We start from the raw sequence: 18,419 nt of genomic DNA on the forward strand, positions 1-18,419 counted from the left end.
TTTTAAAATGTATTCAGAGGAATGAATGGGTTAAATAGAAATTTTTCAAACACTATAGTAATGAGAAGAAACTAACCCTGATATAAAAACATATTAAATGCTTGAAAAAAAGTACAGAACCAGCACAAATTAGACTGAATAGCCCATATAGTATAAATATCTAAAGTATAAAAAACACTTGTCAACAGATAAAGGAGACATAACAAATCAATGGAAAAATACAAATAGGATTGTTCATAAACTATTAATAGTAACTAGATAATTGATTTTCTATGTGGAGGCAGAGGAGATACATTTAGATCCTACCTTACAGCACACACCAAAACAAATTCCACTGAATTAATGATGAGGAAAAAAATAATAAAAAGTAGAAGAAACAAAAGTATTGGCAAAATATATACAATGAAGAAGGCTGCTAAGGTTAAAAATTAAAGAATGACTAAATAAAAACACTAATATATTTTACTACATAAATTTTAAAGTGCTGATTATTTTAAAAAATCAACTTTATTAGAGAAAAGCTGGTACAAACAAGTAAAATACTTTGACCCTAATAAAAAAAAGACAAAAAAAATTAAAAGTACAATTACAAAAGAGGAAATACAACTGCATGATAAATATATGGAAAAATGTTCTCTGTCATTAGGAATTATGGAAGGATGAAATACTACAGTATTATTTTTCATTTATTAAATCAGTAATGATTTTTAAATAATACTCAATTCTGATATTCAATACCTAATCTAATACATTAATTTTAAGAGTATGAAAGCAATCTGGCAATATAAGCTATCATAAACCTTAAAACATTCTGTGCCTTTAACTTAATCATCTCCATTCTGGGAATACTAAGAAAATATTCCTAAATACATATTTTTAAAAGCTTTATGCATAAAGATTTTGACTACAATCTTATTTCAATTTTTTAATTTAAAATTAGGTTTTTTCATTTTAGATGTTATAAGCATATTGTAAAAATTGTTTTGAGTAGGAAAAAGCCCCTAAAATATAATCCTACCCCCAAAATAACCACCCTTAATACTTCCAATTTGTCCACCATTTTTCCCATTTAAAATATTATGACAGAAGCAACACTACTCCAACAAAAAGCATATCCAATGCCCAAATCTTGGTTTATAATACCTTCCTCCATAAAAATAAACCAAGGCTACTTGAACAAATAGCTGATTCTAGGGCTGGTGCACCGAATATACAAGATAAGCCTGCAGCATCTTATAGTGCCAGAAAGTATGGAAGTATTCAAAAAAGCAAAATATTAGAAAATGTCAAAAAGACATAGAAGCCAACTTAAAGAGCTCCCAATGGCCAAACCTGGCCAATCTGAACAACCAAATAAATAATATGCTACTGGATTATAACTCAAAGTATAAAATAAATATCTTTGAGTCCATAATGATATAAATAAATGGTTGACTGAGTAAATAAATAAATGGAGGAGAAAAGACAAATTTCCCATACAGAAGAATTCCAAATAATTTATGTAGATTATGTGGAACACAATTCCCCATCCCTTAAAGTGTGGGGTGAGCATAGTGACTTCCTTATGAAAACTACAGTATGAAAGGGGGGGAAGCGTACAGTAACTTTACATCAGAGAAATCTGAAAAATACTACCTCAGCCAGGTGATCAAAGTTAACATTAACAGTGATAAGACATGGTGATGGTCTGTACCTTTGATATGATAAGCATGATGCTTTCCAAACTCTGCAATCATCCTAAAAACACATGACCCCAATATAATCTTGAGAAAAACATCAGATAAACCCAAATTGAGGGACATTCTATAAAATACTTGACCAATACTTCTCAAAAACGTCAAGATCATGAGAAATAAAGATCAGTCTGAGAAACTATTAAAAGTTTAGAGGAGCCCAAGGAGACATAATGACTAATTGTAAAGTCACACTAAGACAGAAAGAGGACATACACAAAAACTAAGGAAACTCAAAGTATGAATTTTAGTTAATAATAAAACAGTATAGGTCCACTAGTTGTGACGATGGATATTACCAATAGAGGAAACTGCAGGATATACAGGAATTCTCTGTACTATCTTCATAAATTTTCTGTAAACCATTCTAAAATAATAGTATGTTTATTTTTTAAAAATCACATATTTCCATGTCAAAAAATAGGCATCTCAATATAATTTTTAAAGCCTGAATAATGTTCCACTGTAAGAATGTACCTCATTGTATTTAATCAAACTGTAATTTCAAGGCATTTTCAATTGTTTATAAGATTTCAATTTTATAAGCAAAAATAAGAACTGAAGCTAACATTAATTCAATACCTTTAATTAGTTCCTTAGGACAAATTTATAGAAGTAGATACAATGTCATTTATAACAGTGAAAACCTGAAAATAACATAAATGTCTAACAATTAGAAAATTTTAAGCAAATTTTGGTGTATCTACTTGATAGAATATTATGCTATCATTTAAGATGTTTAAACTGTTTATAGAAACATGGACCATATCTACTGTAATGTTAAACAAAAAGAACACAGGCAGAGTGATTTATGTAACAATTTATACTTTAAAACCACAACAAAACTTTATACTTTAAAACTAGAAAGAAATGTACTTAATAACAAAGAACTATCTTAATGTTAGAAAAGAATATCTGATTGTTAGAACTTTGGAATTTCTTTATCAGTACTTTCTACTTTTCCTATTTTCCAAGTCTTTCATAAGGTTCACAAAGTCATTCTATAATAGGAATAAAAGCCTAAAAGAAAATTTTCTACAGATAGCAGTTAAATATATTGGAAAGAACTTACCTCCAGTTTAAAAGCCAGGCCTACAAATGGGTGGGAATTATCTCTTTTAGAGTTCATTAAGATTTTGGTTTTCTCTTTTGAGTCTCTTAAAATAAAAGAAATATAAATCTATAAGATGTAATATTTGATATTTCTTTTATATCAATTTGTTTCATCAAAGAGTATTATCTTAGAAAAAGCACCTATGTATTAAACATTTCTGGCCTCACACATAAGTAAAATCTCACTGAAAGAGATCAATAATTAAGTTGTTAGGACTTAATTACTGCCTAGTGACAGGACCAGAGTAGACTAAAAAAATGTAGAAATGGTCTGACAGGGAAAGAAAAGAAAAATAATCAAGGAGAGCTTTTAAGAAAGTTTGTTTCTTGCAGCTTTTTAAAAATAGTATGACTGAAAACCGCTGGTCCCAAACAAGAAAGTTTTCTAATGACATAACCTTGAGAGATAGTAAAACAAATCATACTTCTAACTCACAATCAGAATATGATATGGGAACTGGTATAATAAATATTTTGTGTATGTTAACATGGTTACAAACATAAAAATGGTGATTAACTTGTATAAATTATGAAAAGACGATCACAAACATAACTAGAAGAACCATCCTTAAATTTCTTCATAGTGCATAAGTGTTAAAGTATTTCCACATAACTAAGATTCAGTTTCCAAGACTTACTCCTCCTCATTGAGAATAGCATAATTCTGGACTTCAGACGGATTTGGGAGATACTCTAAAACAGCATCTAAGAGAGGCTGAACTCCTTTGTTCTTCAAGGCACTTCCCAAAAAAACAGGAGTAAATGACCTATTTAGAGTAGCTCTTCGGATTGCAAGCTACAAAAGAAAAAAATTTAATGACAGTTAATGTTAAAATTATATTTTGTGCTTCAGGACAATTACAAACCAACAAATGAATAAAATGAACTGATACCCTTTGGAGTGCTGGCTGTCGTGGAGACTAAAAATCAAGCCCCCAATAAAAATACAAGGAAAAAAGAAAAAAAAATCACTTCCCTTCTCAGGGATAGGAAATGACTTACTGTACAACTGCTTTCAACACTCTTGGAATCAGTGAATTCTCACTAATTTTCAATTTGGCAAAAAAAAAAAAAAAAAAAAGCACATAGAAAATAGATGCACATGTAGAACAGTGCAAACAGTATGCTACCAATTGTGTAAAATAGAGGAAAAAGCAATATATATGCAAAAACAAAAATCTCTGAAAAGATACACCAGAAGCTATTAACTGGTAATCTGTTTTCAGGGAGAGAGCAGAAAAAGGATAGGAGGATTTTTACTGCACACTATTGTATGACTTTTAAATGTTTAAACCATATGAATGTATTCTTTATTTAAAAACATTAATTTTTTCTTAAAGAACATACACAATAGGAATCCAAACTGTACATATCAATCATGAAGTAAGGGTCATGATAGTAACAGGTTCTAAAATAACAATCTCTAGGTTCAACCCTTAGTGCAAGCTCCATCAATGTGTTGTGCTGGCTGAGCAGGCCTCAGAGAATGCACAGTGGAGCTTTAGCTCTAGCAGCTGGAAGAGGCCAAAAATAGTGCTGTGGCCACAACCTGTCACTGCAGATATATGAAAAGGAAGCATACAATTATTTCTCAGTCCTCATGAAAAAACAGGAAACTAGTTACCCAAAAAGCTTAAAGCAAAAATATTTATAGCTACAACTTCTAAACATCACCACAATGAAAAGTAGGATAACAGTTGAAGATGAAAAAGGGGGTGTATGTACAAAAAGGGAAAAATATACATGGGAAGTAAGCAATTACTGTTTGAAACCACCTTAAAAACTTGCTTTTTGCTGTTGCTAGGACCCAGAAATGGCTAGATCACTAATCGCTTAGGCTACCATAAGCCACTTCATCACATATTTGACCTTCCACTTCTCCCTAATATACAAGTTAAGACACAGAAATCTTACTACACTTACTTTATATCTATAGAACAGAGAAACACATAAGGGTGGTAGATAAATAGAAAAAAATGAGAAATTAAAACTATACCATCCTAACAACATTAGTTTTCTGAAATTTCCCTGTTTTTTGTAAAAATCACTTTCATACTTGAAAGTTATTGCCTTTCCACTGCCCCTAATAATACATCCAACCATAATATGGAACCTAAAGTATACCCATGTACCCTGTGCAGAAAAAATTAAATACAGCAGGACTGAAATTTTCCTTAGAAAGGTCTGCTTGCAAGGTTGGCCTTTGGCTGATGTCTAGGAACTTGGATTTCAGAAGGATACCCACCATTCCCAGAACTGATAAAAATAGTCTGCTCTATCTATGCTGTTTGTACAAACAATGCAGTATATGCCAAACACTTGCTTTCGTCTGGGAGTCTGGAATTTGGGTACATGCTAGGAAGAGGGTTATCTATGTGACCAGACCCCAGTAAAAACCTTGGCACTGAGTCTCTAATGAGCTTCTTTGGTAGATGACATTTCGTAAGTGCTGTCACAACTCCTTGCTGGAAGAATTAAGCAGTCCTGCATGACTTTACTGGGAGAGAATTCTGGGAAGCTTACACATGGTTTCCTCTGGACTTCACCTCAAATATCTTTTCCCTTTGTATACCCTTTCACTGTATGAAACCACAGCCATACGTATGACTATGTGCTGAGTCCTGGGAGTTCTCCTAACGAATGTCACTGAACCCAGGAGTGTTCTTCGACAGCCTTGACACACTCACTGCCTTTAGTGGATTAAAAACCTATCTAATGTGCTTCCCAGGATACATAAATGCTTGACTTTAGGGCCTGACCTATACCTCTTCCTACATGGTGTTCCCTACTCATCAGGAAGCTGACGTGCTAAGGCCTTTGTGATTGCCGAAGGATTCAAGTTACAAGATATGGTCCCAGTTTATTATATGTACATACATATGTAAAATGGGGTCTTCAAAAAGTGTTATGAAAAAGCTATGTATGGCCGGGCACAGTGGCTCACGCCTGTAATCCTAGCACTTTGGGAGGCCGAGGCGGGCGGATTGCTCAAGGTCAAGAGTTCAAAACCAGCCTGAGCGAGACCCCATCTCTACCAAAAATAGAAATAAATTAATTGACCAACTAAAAGTATATATACAAAAAAAATTAGCTAGGCATGGTGGCGCATGCCTGTAGTCCCAGCTACTCGGGAGGCTGAGGCAGTAGGATCGCTGAGCCCCGGAGATTGAGGTTGCTGTGAGCCAGGCTATTACATGGCACTCACTCTAGCCTGGGCAACAAAGTGAGACTCTGTCTCAAAAAAAAAAAAAGCTATGTATGGATCTCAAAATTTATTCCAGCAAAATAAATTCATATTAACTTGTTATAACATGGCTGAACAGGATCTAGTCTGAGGCACTAAGAAAAGAGCCCCATCAGAGCAATATGAATTCTGCTAAAATTGAAGAATGAACATCAAGTTTATGGTGAAGCCTGAGTGGAAGAACAGTGAAATCAAACAAAAAGTTTTTTGGGGACAATGCCCCAAAGAAATCAGCAGTTTACAAATGGATAATTTATTTTAAGAAGATGAGATGATGTTGAAGATGAAGCTCACAGCAATGGACTATTTGTATTAATATTTCGAGGAAAAAAACTCATTTTGTTCATGCCCTAACTGAAGAGGCACGATAAACAGAACAAACAGTAGCCAACACCATAGATATCTCTGCCTTACACAATTCTGACTGAAAAATTAAAGTTAGGCAAACTTTCCACTCGATGGGTGCCAAAATCAGAGCAGAACTTATAATGGAAATTTTAAACAAGTGGGATCAAGATCCTGAAGCATTTCTTTGAAAATGTGAGATGAAACATGGCTTTACCACTATGATCCTGAAGACAAAGCACAACCAAAGCAATGTCTACCAAGACGTGGAAGTGGTCAAGCAAAAGCAAAAGCAGACCTGTGAAGTGGAAAGGTAATGGCAACAGTTTTTTGAGATGCACAGGGCATTTTGCTTATTGACTTTCTGGAAGGCCAAAGAACAATACCATCTGCTTATCATGAGAGTGCTTTGAGTAAGTTAGGTAAAGCCTTGGCAGAAAAACTCACAGGAAAGCTTCACCAGAGAGCCATTCTCCATCACGACAATGCTCCTGCTCACTTCTCTCAACAAATTAGGGCAATTTTGTGAGAGTTTCAGTGGGAAATCATTAGGCATCCACCTTACAGTCCTGATTTGCCTACTGTTGACTTCTTTTTGTTTCCTAATCTTAAAAAAATCTTTAAAGAGTACTCATTTTTCTTTAATTAATCATGTAAAAAAGATTGCACTGACATGGTTATTCTTCCAGGACCTTCAGTTCTTTAGGGATGGATTAAATGGCTGGTATCATTGATCACAAAAGTGTGTTAAACTTGACAGAGCTTATGTTGAGCAATAAAGTTTACATTTTTTATTTTTATCTTAATTCCATTTTTCCACAATATTTCTGAAGTCCCCTCATATACACATTTTATTTATCCATTCATCCACTGAAGGACATTCAGGTTGTGTCTACTCTTTGGCCATTGTGAATAGTGCTACCATGAACATTGGTATACAACTATTTGAGATCCTTCTATCTTTTGGGTATAGATAATTGCTGAATAATTGCTGATAATTGCTGAATCATATAGGTATGCTATTTAAGTTTTTGAGGAACTATAACACAGTATTCCACAGCGGCTGAACTTTTTTACATTTTCACCAGCAGTGCACAAGGGTTCTAATTTCTCTGTATCCTCACCAATATTTGTTATTCTCTAGGGTTTTTTTTTTTTGTTTTAGGGGTTTTTCTTTTAAATAATAGCCATCCTAATGGGTGTGAAGTGGTACCTCATTGTGGTTTTGGTTTGCTTTACCTAATAATTAACAATGCTGAGCATTTTTTCATGTGCTTATTTGGCTATTTTTATATCTTCTTCAAGAAATGTCTATTCAAAAAATGATTATCAGTCTTGGACAGCGATCTTCCCTTTATTTTTAAATAGTTGAAGGATCAAGTGAAGGATTCTATAGGGCTTTATGCAATGTTTCCAAACATTACAACAGTGTAAGAACCAATATTTAGTCTGCAAACATTTAGCAACCTCTTCTCTTAACCTGCCTTATTATTGTTTTCTATATTTATCTTTTTACTTTTTAATAAGGATATACCCAAGAGGTTGACTGTTTAAGTATCTTTGTTTTAGCAAAAAAAATTGAGTGCTCTCATTACTACAAACAACTCTTTTTTTCCTGTTAATATAAGACTTATTTCGGGAGCACTTACCTTTAAATCAGAAATTGAGGGGATTTTTTCTTCTAAGAACATCTCACCAAGCTGCTCATCTGAATTGGCAACACATTCAATTAGTTCCTGCCGATGGTCAGCTGCCATTGCTCTCAATTCAGCTGGAATTTCACCATATCGAACAATTTGACTAAGAAAAGAAACATTTTGGTACTGTAAAGGACATTCAATTAGACATATAAAAGCACCAATGAAAAAGATATGACTAATGGCTGAATTTTTTTTTTTTTTGGTAAGAAAGAGCTCTGATGCATTTGTATTCAAATGGCAAGTAGCTAATATATCTCTTTAAAATGCATGTCAGGCTCCATAACTCATGCCTGTAATCCCAGCACTTTGGGAAGCTGAGGTGAGAGTAGAGCTTGAGGCCAGGAGCTTGAGACCAGCCTGGTCAAAATGGTGAGACCTTGTCTCTATAAAAATAAAAAAAAACTTTTTTAAAGATTATTAATAGCCAGGCATGGTGGTGCATGCCTGTGATCCCAGCCTACATGGGAGGCTGAGGTGGGAGGATCACTGGAGCCGAGGAGCTCAAGGTTCAGTGAGCTGTGATCATGCCATTGCACTCCAGCCTAGGTAACAGTGTGAGACTTCATCTCTAAAAAGAAATAAAAATAAAAATGAAATAAAATGTAGACAGAATAGTGGGCAAAAATACTTAAACAGGCAAAGTAGCTTACTCAAGGTTGTATTACTAATAAATGGAAGAGCCAAGATTCAAAACAGTCCACTAAAATTAGAAAATAATTCTCAGTTTTGTAAGATATTACATTCTATTTTTCTGCCTATCAGGTTTATAGAAGATAACAGTAAATGTAATACCAAATTCTTCCCCATTTACTATAAACTAGTTTATCCTTATTCTGTATACACTGAAATATATTCATAAGTTCAAAACAACGTTACAGTGTCAACTAAATCAAGATTTAAAATTCTTTTCAGTGTATAGGATTATCCTTACTATATTCTAATTATTTGAAAATTGGCAAGCATACAAAGTAATAAGAGCATCCATTTATTGAATACTTATAGCAAGCACTAAACTAAATACTTGACGAGTTATTTATTTAATCTTTACATCGCATTAAATAGCTTCTATTATAATACCTACATTTTCAGATCAGGAAACTAACTTAAACAGGCAAAGTAACCTGCCCAAGGTTGTACTACTAATAAATAGAACAGCTAAGATTCAAAGCCAACCTGACTGAGGCCCTTCTGAGCTCTTGAAAATTCTATTAGCTATAACTTATTAATCAAAACATCATAGTCTCTAATAAGGATGATTAGACACCTTACTCTATTCCCTTCCATTAATAACAAACCCAATCCTACAATTTTTAACACAAAATATACAATTTGTAATTTAAAAAAAAGTAACTAAATACGACAGGCTCTTCAACCCTGACACCAGTCCTCCACTTCTCTAGGGACTAAATAAAATATACACAAGAGAGAAATGGAAATGGAGATACTTGATATCATCTAAAAGTTTTTCAAAGTATTTCTTTAAAAATGGAAATTCAGGCCGGGCGCGGTGGCTCACGCCTGTAATCCTAGCTCTTGGGAGGCCCAGGCGGGCGGATTGCTCAAGGTCAGGAGTTCAAAACCAGCCTGAGCAAGAGCGAGACCCCGTCTCTACTATAAATAGAAAGAAATTAATTGGCCAACTGATATATATATAAAAAATTAGCCGGGCATGGTGGCTCATGCCTGTAGTCCCAGCTACTCGGGAGGCTGAGGCAGAAGGATCGCTCGAGCCCAGGAGTTTGAGGTTGCTGTGAGCTAGGCTGACGCCACGGCACTCACTCTAGCCTGGGCAACAAAGCGAGACTCTGTCTCAAAAAAAAAAAAAAAAAAATGGAAATTCATGTCAAAAAATAATAAGCTTTTCAGAAAACATACTCCTAAATTTAAAAAAGGCAAAAGAAGCCAATTCCAAAGAGTCAGAAAAAAACTCTTAATATCCTAAAGAATGCTCTTCACAGCCTTCAGATTTCATCCATCCTGGTTAAGGTCCCTGGGTCTTAGCCTTTGTGTCAGAATCATCTGTGGAGTCCTTTCCAAATATACATGCCCAGTGGTCTAGGGCTAGGGAAGGAGGTATGTACATTGAGCTCCATTCATGGTTCTGCAAAGTTTAAGGGCCTCTAGTTTAGACAACAAAAATATATGCTCCAGTAATTCTGGGAAAGTGAATTTAGTCACTAATTTACAAATATTTTTTGAATCCCTATTACATACCAGGCAGTTCTAGGGGCTGGGACATAGCAGTGAATAAAGCAAAAAACAACCCTGCCCTCTTGGGCCTTACATTCTAGGGAGTGGTAGATAAGCTCTGTTATCATTACTTAGTTGTCACACAAAACATGAGAGAAACACCTTATCCAATGGACAGCCTCCATCCTTTTCCTGCTACAAGATAGATGATGAGCACCAATTCTACAGTTCACTGATCACAATGCCATTCACCCATCAGCCAGACCTGCAATCCCAATCCCCTGAAGAAGGAAACCCCTCAGGAAGTGCCTGTGGACAAATTACCAGGCTACAGGGGTTACTCCTGAGAACAAAGAGTCATCTGTGACTCCCCACATTGTCCAGATTAGTGTCACTTAAAGTGTGGTCTGCAGACTTTGCAACATCAGCACAACCCGGGAACTTATCAGAAATGCAAACTACAGGCCCTGCCCTAGATCAACTGAATCAGAATCCCTGGAGGTAGACCCAGAAATATGTGTTTTAACAAGCTTTCCAGGTGATTTTTATGAAATCTACGGTTTGATAACCACTGGGCAATTATAGTACTTTGTCTGCAAAGGTCACTCAACAGTTGACTGACCATATACCATGTCAAAAAGCTACCAATTTGCTTCTTGCATTTCCTAAACCACATTTATACAATTTTAACTGTTTTCATATATTAATCTTTTTATCTATGTAATCCTGTGAAGTAGGTTGAGCAAGTATTTATGATCCCTATTTTCTTCCCAATTTTTATCACAATACCTAGGACCTAGCAGCTGCTCTACAAAAGTCTGCAGAATGAAAGAAAGAAACAAATAAATAAACAAGTGGAAAAAGAGATAATACATTAACAGCCCAACTGAAGGCCTCCTTCTACCACACAGTACATGCCATGTGATTTATTACTCAAAAAGTAACATATTCTCTCTTAGAATGAATACTAAGCAAAATGAGGAACAACTAGGATTAAAGGCATTAAAACAAAATCATCTTAGAGAATATTATTCCAGACACACTTCAAAAAGATACTCAATGTCTAATGAACCTATCCTTTCCTTCTCTTTGATGCTTTTTAAAATATAAAATTTGAATAGCATATATTTAACACTTACCCAAAGTCTCCATCAAAATAGATGGCTCGTTCCTCAATGAGATCTATAACACCTTCGAAATTACCCTCCAACCCAATGGGTATCTGTGCAAATGCTGCATTATGATTTAGCTTAGACCTGAAAAATAAAAATACACTTGTTTACCTCTTTTCTTCTCCCCAACTCCTTTGAAATAACAAAATAAACATAAAAATAAATCAGTAGCAGATGTTATAGAACCGAGAAGGGTGTTATCAGTGGGTCAGACCAGAAGATATAAAGCAGTTGGGAACATACTGACAACAAAACTCAAGGAGCTCAGGAAGCCACAACCCCATTTAGGCAACAAAAAGAACTCCAAAATAAGTGTTTTCTCATCGGATCCCTAGAATACACTGGATTAGAAAAAGAAGGGAAGAATAGGTAATGGGTGCCTGGCCAGGATATTAAAAAGTAGTGGGCTGGCCAAGCCCACCTCTCATTCTTAGATCAACTGACTATAGCAAAGCTGAGTATAGCTTTCTGAAGAGGGAGTTCTTATAGCAAAATTCTTATAGTGGGTGTTAACATCAGACACTCACCATTAGCCTGCCTCCCTAACCGGGCTCAAACACTGCACTGAACAAAAACTGCACTCACTGGCAGGAATTCTCACTGGAGAAGAAATATGTTCTAGCTACCATTGTTTATTCTAGACTCTAGACCCCTACCTGTATCTATGGATAGAGATCTACAAATCACCAAATATTTGAAGAAAACCAATAGCTTGTAAGAGAAATGTGAACACAAGAAATACTACTAACCTCTAAGAAGAGAGTTACTATACAAAAGAAAATAAAATGTAAAGATCTGAAAAGTAATTACTTCTATTAATAGAGATATTGCAATAAAAGAGAAAGTTTATGAAAATTAACTACATAATTGCTAACAAATTTCTTTATATAAAATACAGACTAAATAACAAAAGGGACACAAATGAATATCAAATTAGTGAGTTGGAAGATTAGCCTCAAGAATTCTCTCATAACCCTGTGCAAAATGAGGAGACATAAAGTATGAAACTATGATAGAAAAGTTAAGAGATGAAGGCTAGATCCAGAAGTTCCAAAACCTGTTTAATGGGAGTTACAAACTGAGAAAACAAATACATGGGAGTGGAGAAAAGAAAGAATCAAAATAACCAAATAAATGCTAAAAGAGGCCAAGTGCAGTGGCTCACTTCTATAATCCCAGAACGTTGGGAGGCCAAGGCAGGAGGATTACATGAGCCCAGGAGTTCAAGACCAGCCTGAGCAACAAAGCAAGACCCTGTCTCTACAATAAAAAAGAAAAATTAAAATTTTTAGAATAAATAAAATTGTTAAAATTTTCTTGGAATTCAGAAAAAGATTTGGTGAAATGAGTCCATCTATTGCCAAGCATGAGTAATAAGGACTAAAAGTGAAAACACTTAGTTTTACTAAGAAAATATTAAATGCTCAAAAATGAAAAATTTCACTTTCATATTCTCAAATACATCAATTCTATCAGATTTTGTCATGAGACACATCACTCTTAGCTTATGCACCACCACAAACTCTGCCACCTATATTCATCAGCTTTGTCATGTGAAACCTGAGTATTAACTCTACAGCTACATTTGCATACCTACAAAAGGTACAATGTAAAATGCTGACTCTTTTTAAAGGCTATGTGAAATATATAGTATTGTGCAAAATGTAAAATATTATCTGGTACAGAAAGGAAGTGTTACTCTGGTCCTAGTAAATATACTACCATGTGAAAGCAAGAGAATTTCATCTCTATGGCATACTACCTAAAAACATTAATTAAAATCCCTCAAATAGAGGTTAAAACCTAAGAAGATCCTTTAGGTTTATCTAAATAAAATACAAAGTATTTTTAGAATCTATAGATTATAACTTTTTTAATTATATCAAAACAGTATATATTCTGAATTCATCTTCAACCTCACTAGAATTTAAGCCATTATGTCCCCATTTTACAGATAAGATAGTTGATGAAATCATACCACAAACCAAACTACTGAACTCAGTGTTCCATTTATTTATTTATTTATTTTTTTTTTGGAGACAGAGTCTCACTCTGTTGCCCAGGCTAGAGTGAGTGCCGTGGCGTCAGCCTAGCTCACAGCAACCTCAAACTCCTGGGCTCAAGCAATCCTCCTGCCTCAGCCTCCCGAGTAGCTGGGACTACAGGCATGCGCCACCATGCCCGGCTAATTTTTTCTATATATATTAGTTGGCCAATTAATTTCTTTCTATTTATAGTAGAGACGGGGTCTCACTCTTGTTCAGGCTAGTTTCGAACTCCTGACCTTGAGCAATCCGCCCGCCTCGGCCTCCCAGAGTGCTAAGATTACAAGCGTGAGCCACCACACCCGGCCCCATTTATTTATTTTATTCACATAAATAAAGTTTAAAAAAGAAAAAATGTAAGGATAAAGCTTAAAGACACTGAATTATCAACCTTCTGGATATAAGGTTTGCTGTCCAGATCACACCTTCTCTGTTCTGTCTAAAGCTCTGTACCTCATTTGCTGCAGGGCTCTCGCAGGGTTGGAGCCCATTCGGTCCAATTTGTTAATGAAAGTTAGAAATGGAACATTGTAGCGCTTCATCTGACGATTAACAGTCATGGTCTGGCACTGCACCCCTCCAACAGCACAGAGAACAAGGACTGCACCATCCAACACTCGCAGGGCCCTTTCAACTTCTATTGTGAAGTCCACATGCCCTAAATGAGACAAAGAAGCATGGGAGGGTCTTAAAGAGCAGTCTGAATTTTTAATATATGCTTTATTAAAAGTTTTTGTATCTCTGCTCATTACATACATCTTCTAATTAAAATGTAGATTACTGAGCTCACCAATACCATTCACCTACCATAAGGTCCAGGGCCCAACAAGATCACTTCAAGAAGGTGCTAGGGCACAGGCACCTTTGGAATCATCTGGAATATGTAAAAGACAAGAACCTTCCTGCTCACAACTTATTTGCACTATTTTTAAAGGAAACCATGTAAGAATAAAGTGCTTGGAGTCCCAAGTCAGTCTTCTCTGATAGGAATTCAGTGTTATACTTTTAAGTATTTATTTGATACTCAAAAATTAATTGGGTCATACAGTAAAACAAAGAACTAAATGTGCTTTTGTCAAAAGAAGGTGTAATAAAATCAAGAACCCAACTCACCAGGAGTATCTATAATGTTGATATTGACATCTTTCCACATAGTATAAGTGGCTGCTGACTGAATAGTGATTCCTCTTTGTCTTTCTAGTTCCATGGAATCCATAACAGCACCAACTCCATCTTTACCTTTCACCTAAACAGAAGCACAGCAATTCAGATTTCTCTGTCCCTGATTCGAAAAAGAAGTATTTACTGAAATGGAACCAGAACACAACTAGTTAACTTATGCAATTTTCACATAAGCCTAAGTGTTAAGCCATATTACCTCATAAAGTAGACAACTGATGACAGATGGTCCCCTGACTTACAGTGGTTCAACTTAATGGTTTTTCAACTTTACCATGGTATAAAAGCAATATGCATTCAGTGAAAAATCATACTTCAAGTATCCATCAATCATTCTGTTTTTCACTTTCAGTACAGCACTCAATAAATTACATGAGATATTCAACACTTTACTATAAAATAGGCCTTTTGTTAGATGATTTTGACCAACTGTAGGCTAATGTAAATGTTCTGAGCACATTCAAGTTAGAGTAGGCTAAGCTGATGAGTACTCTAGGCTTAGAGTAGGGCTAAGCTTAGTAGGCTAAGTTAGATGTAGGCTAAGCCTTAGAGTAGGCTAAGATGATGTTTGGTAGGTTAGGTATATTAAATAGATTTTCACCTTAACTTGTTTTTTGTTTTGGGTTTTTTTGTTTTTTTGAGACATAGTAGTGATCTGTTGCCCTAGCTAGAGTGCATCATGATAGCTTTCTGCAACCTCAAACTCCTGGGCTCAAGCAATCCTCCTGCCTCAACTTCTGGAGTAGCTGGGACTATAGGCCTGTGCCACTGTACACAGCTTATTTTTCTATTTTTAGTAGAGACAGCGTCTTGCTCCTGCTCAAGCTGATCCTGAACTCCTAAACTCAAGCTTTCCTCCTTCGTAGGCCTACAAGAGTGCTAGGATTACAGGCGTGAACCACCACACCCAGCTTATTTTTGATTTACAATAAGTTTATTGCATATAAGTACATATATATTATATACACATTGTTTATTGTATACAACCCCATCATAAATCAAAGAGCATCTGTACAGGTTTTGCCCTAAAATAAATGTCAAACCCTTTTTTCACCACTGTCCTCAGTAACTGTTATAGTAGAACAATCACTCTGGTCTTAGAACCACCCTCACACCCTCTATATTGTTCCTGCCCACCAGTCTTGTGTTAGTCCATGAGCAGACATTCAGAGACCAGATTTTTTCCAGCTCTGATGCACATGAATCTGATGCCTAGGTAAAAAGGATTCAGCTTTTAAAGTATATGATTTAACAAGAAAACCTTTCCTGAAGAAATACTATAAATTGGAGAGTTTAGTTAGTCAATATATAATAATGTCTTCAGGAGTTTCAAGACTTTTTTAAACAGTTTTTTTCTGATATATTTTTTAAATCATGATGCTCATACTGCATATCATTTTAAGCCCATTTTTCCACTTAACATTATAAGCACTTCTCCGTATCATTGAAAATTATGCCAAAACCATTTTAATGGCTGCTTAAGGGTACATCATATTGATTTAACATTCTTAAATGACACTCTGCTCAGGACAGTCATGGTGATGGCATCTAGATATATCACTCAGAACATTTCAAGCCAACTTGAGGTATCCCTTTTGTGCATGTGACTTTGGTTAAAGATCCACTGTTACCACTGTTCTAACTTTTCAGGTTTTGTAAAGTTTATTAAATCCTAACTACAAAACAATTAAAATCAAGCTCTATTTAATTTACAATCAAGCATGAACCACATACCTCATGCATCTTTGCAATTCTGCCAGTGTAGTAAAGGACTCGTTCTGTTAATGTAGTTTTCCCAGAATCAATGTGAGCTGAGATTCCAATATTTCGTATTTTTTCATTAGGAATTACCCCTGATGAACACAATCGGCAGGACTTCCAATTAACCTGAAAAAATAAAAGAGCTCAATTCAATGCACTTTTTATAACTTTTGATAACAACAGAAAAAATTTGTATGGTGGACATCTTTCCTTCAAGGAATCTCCTCCTTAAGGTACCCATCAATAAGAGGCTTAATTAACCACTACTCGGGGGCCCGTCCAACTTCCTAGGGCACCGAGACGATGCTCAAGAATAACCACTGATTTGTAGGTACCAAAGGGCTTTTCAGCACTGAGGCACGGCCGCTCGTATTCGGAGCTGTCAGTCAGGAGGTCTCGGGGAGGGACGGAATGTCACTGCCCTCATGGCCCTGAAGAGACTGCAAGGTCCCGGGAACAGTCCCTGATTCGGCCTCGCCGGCACCAGTACCTGCTTCCCCTGCCAGCCTAGGGCTACAGGGACCTGAGGCAGCGGCCTGGGCCGCAGAGCCGCGGCGGCAGCGGCTCCCAGCAGCCTCATGGCAAGAGCAGAACAGTCTTGAAATTCCCGCAGCTCCGGGTCTTGTCAGCCTTCGGCGCACAAGCCAGGAGCGTTCCAGGTCACGCCGCAGCCTGTGCGGGAGGAGCATTTCCGGGGCAAAGGACACGAGGGAGAAGTGCGGAAGGAAAAAGGAGAGGAACTTCGGCAGCAAAGCGCGGAGGAGTGCCTCCGCTGCCTGTGCGCCATCTGCCGGCGCGGAAGAGAAAGTGCAATCGCCTTGTGGAGCTAATTAAGTGTTTGCTCCCAGTAAGTTGGCAATGCTGTGTGGGCGTGGAAGGGGTTCTTTGGTGTTTTGTCTTTTTTACTTTTGAACATTATCTCTATTTAAAGATGCATGGTTGTTAACATGGTTGTTTGACCTATATAGCAATGTGGAGAAATGTTGATGACAGAATTTAAGTGAAAAAAATGCCAAATTATTGTCTATGTTAGTATTATAAATATGAAAAAACATTATCTTTAGGGCTTTGCCTGAAAGAGAACATGGAAAAATAATAGTGAATAAACTGTCAACTACAATTACTTTTTTTTTCTTTTTTTTAAAGCTAATCAAATAAAAAATATAAGTACTTTTTCTCATTTCAAAATATTCTTTATTGTTCAGTGTCAGACGTTATACGTACGTCTAGTCCATCTAGAAGATTGTATCCTTGATGATTCCACGTGGATGTGTTATAGGAGTCTCAATCTTAATATGTCACAAACTGAGCCTCTGATCTTTGTAAAATATTTTCCTACAGTTTTCTCCATCTCATAAATGGAAACTCTGTTCTTTGCGTTCTAGCCAAAAATGTTAGTCACTTTGACACCACCCTCTGACGCCCTGGCCTAATCTGTCAGCATATTCAATATGCTTCAAAATATATCTGGAACCTACCACTTCTCCCCAACTCTCAGCACTGCCATTTCTCGGAGGACTTATTGTAATAGCCTCTTACCTGATCTCACTGCTTCTGCCCTTGCTGGTCAGTGTATTCTCAACACAGTAACTAAGGGAATCATTTTCAGTCACACCATTGTCATTTCTCTGCTGAAAACACTACATCCAATAAATTCATTATTGCTATTATCTCTACTTTAGTGTAAGTTTGAAGTTTTTCATAATAATCGATTTTTTTAAAGTCTGAAACGGCTGCTTCTCCCACTCATAGTAAGTGCCTACAAAGTCCTGCAGGAGCAGCTCCAGGAAGGTATCCCAGTTTTCTGCTCCCTTTGCTCCAACCGTATTGGCCTCCTTGCTGATCCTCATATGACTAGAGGGGGGATGGGAAACCTGCAGCCCTAAGGCCACATGTGTGGCCTTCTGAAGTGCAGTTTTTTGACTGAATCCAAATTC

General features: G+C 36.1%; 1 protein-coding gene across 1 annotated transcript in view; it reads right to left on the minus strand.

Moving 5' to 3' along the window:
- The window catches only part of GFM1 (G elongation factor mitochondrial 1), a 49,041-nt gene extending 31,845 nt beyond the window's left edge, over window positions 1-17,196 (minus strand). Inside the window, exons 1-8 of the mRNA XM_012739761.3 lie at window positions 16,973-17,196; window positions 16,456-16,608; window positions 14,656-14,788; window positions 13,996-14,200; window positions 11,465-11,581; window positions 8,085-8,235; window positions 3,485-3,642; window positions 2,806-2,890 (exon numbers count right to left, since the gene is read on the minus strand). Coding sequence (XP_012595215.1) covers window positions 2,806-2,890; window positions 3,485-3,642; window positions 8,085-8,235; window positions 11,465-11,581; window positions 13,996-14,200; window positions 14,656-14,788; window positions 16,456-16,608; window positions 16,973-17,062 — 1,092 coding nt within the window. The 5' untranslated portion in view covers window positions 17,063-17,196. The remainder of the gene's footprint in view (window positions 1-2,805; window positions 2,891-3,484; window positions 3,643-8,084; window positions 8,236-11,464; window positions 11,582-13,995; window positions 14,201-14,655; window positions 14,789-16,455; window positions 16,609-16,972) is intronic.
- Window positions 17,197-18,419: the final 1,223 nt, after the last annotated feature.

The sequence above is a fragment of the Microcebus murinus genome, chromosome 1, assembly GCF_040939455.1.
Source record: "Microcebus murinus isolate Inina chromosome 1, M.murinus_Inina_mat1.0, whole genome shotgun sequence".
Classification (NCBI taxonomy): Eukaryota; Metazoa; Chordata; class Mammalia; order Primates; family Cheirogaleidae; genus Microcebus; species Microcebus murinus.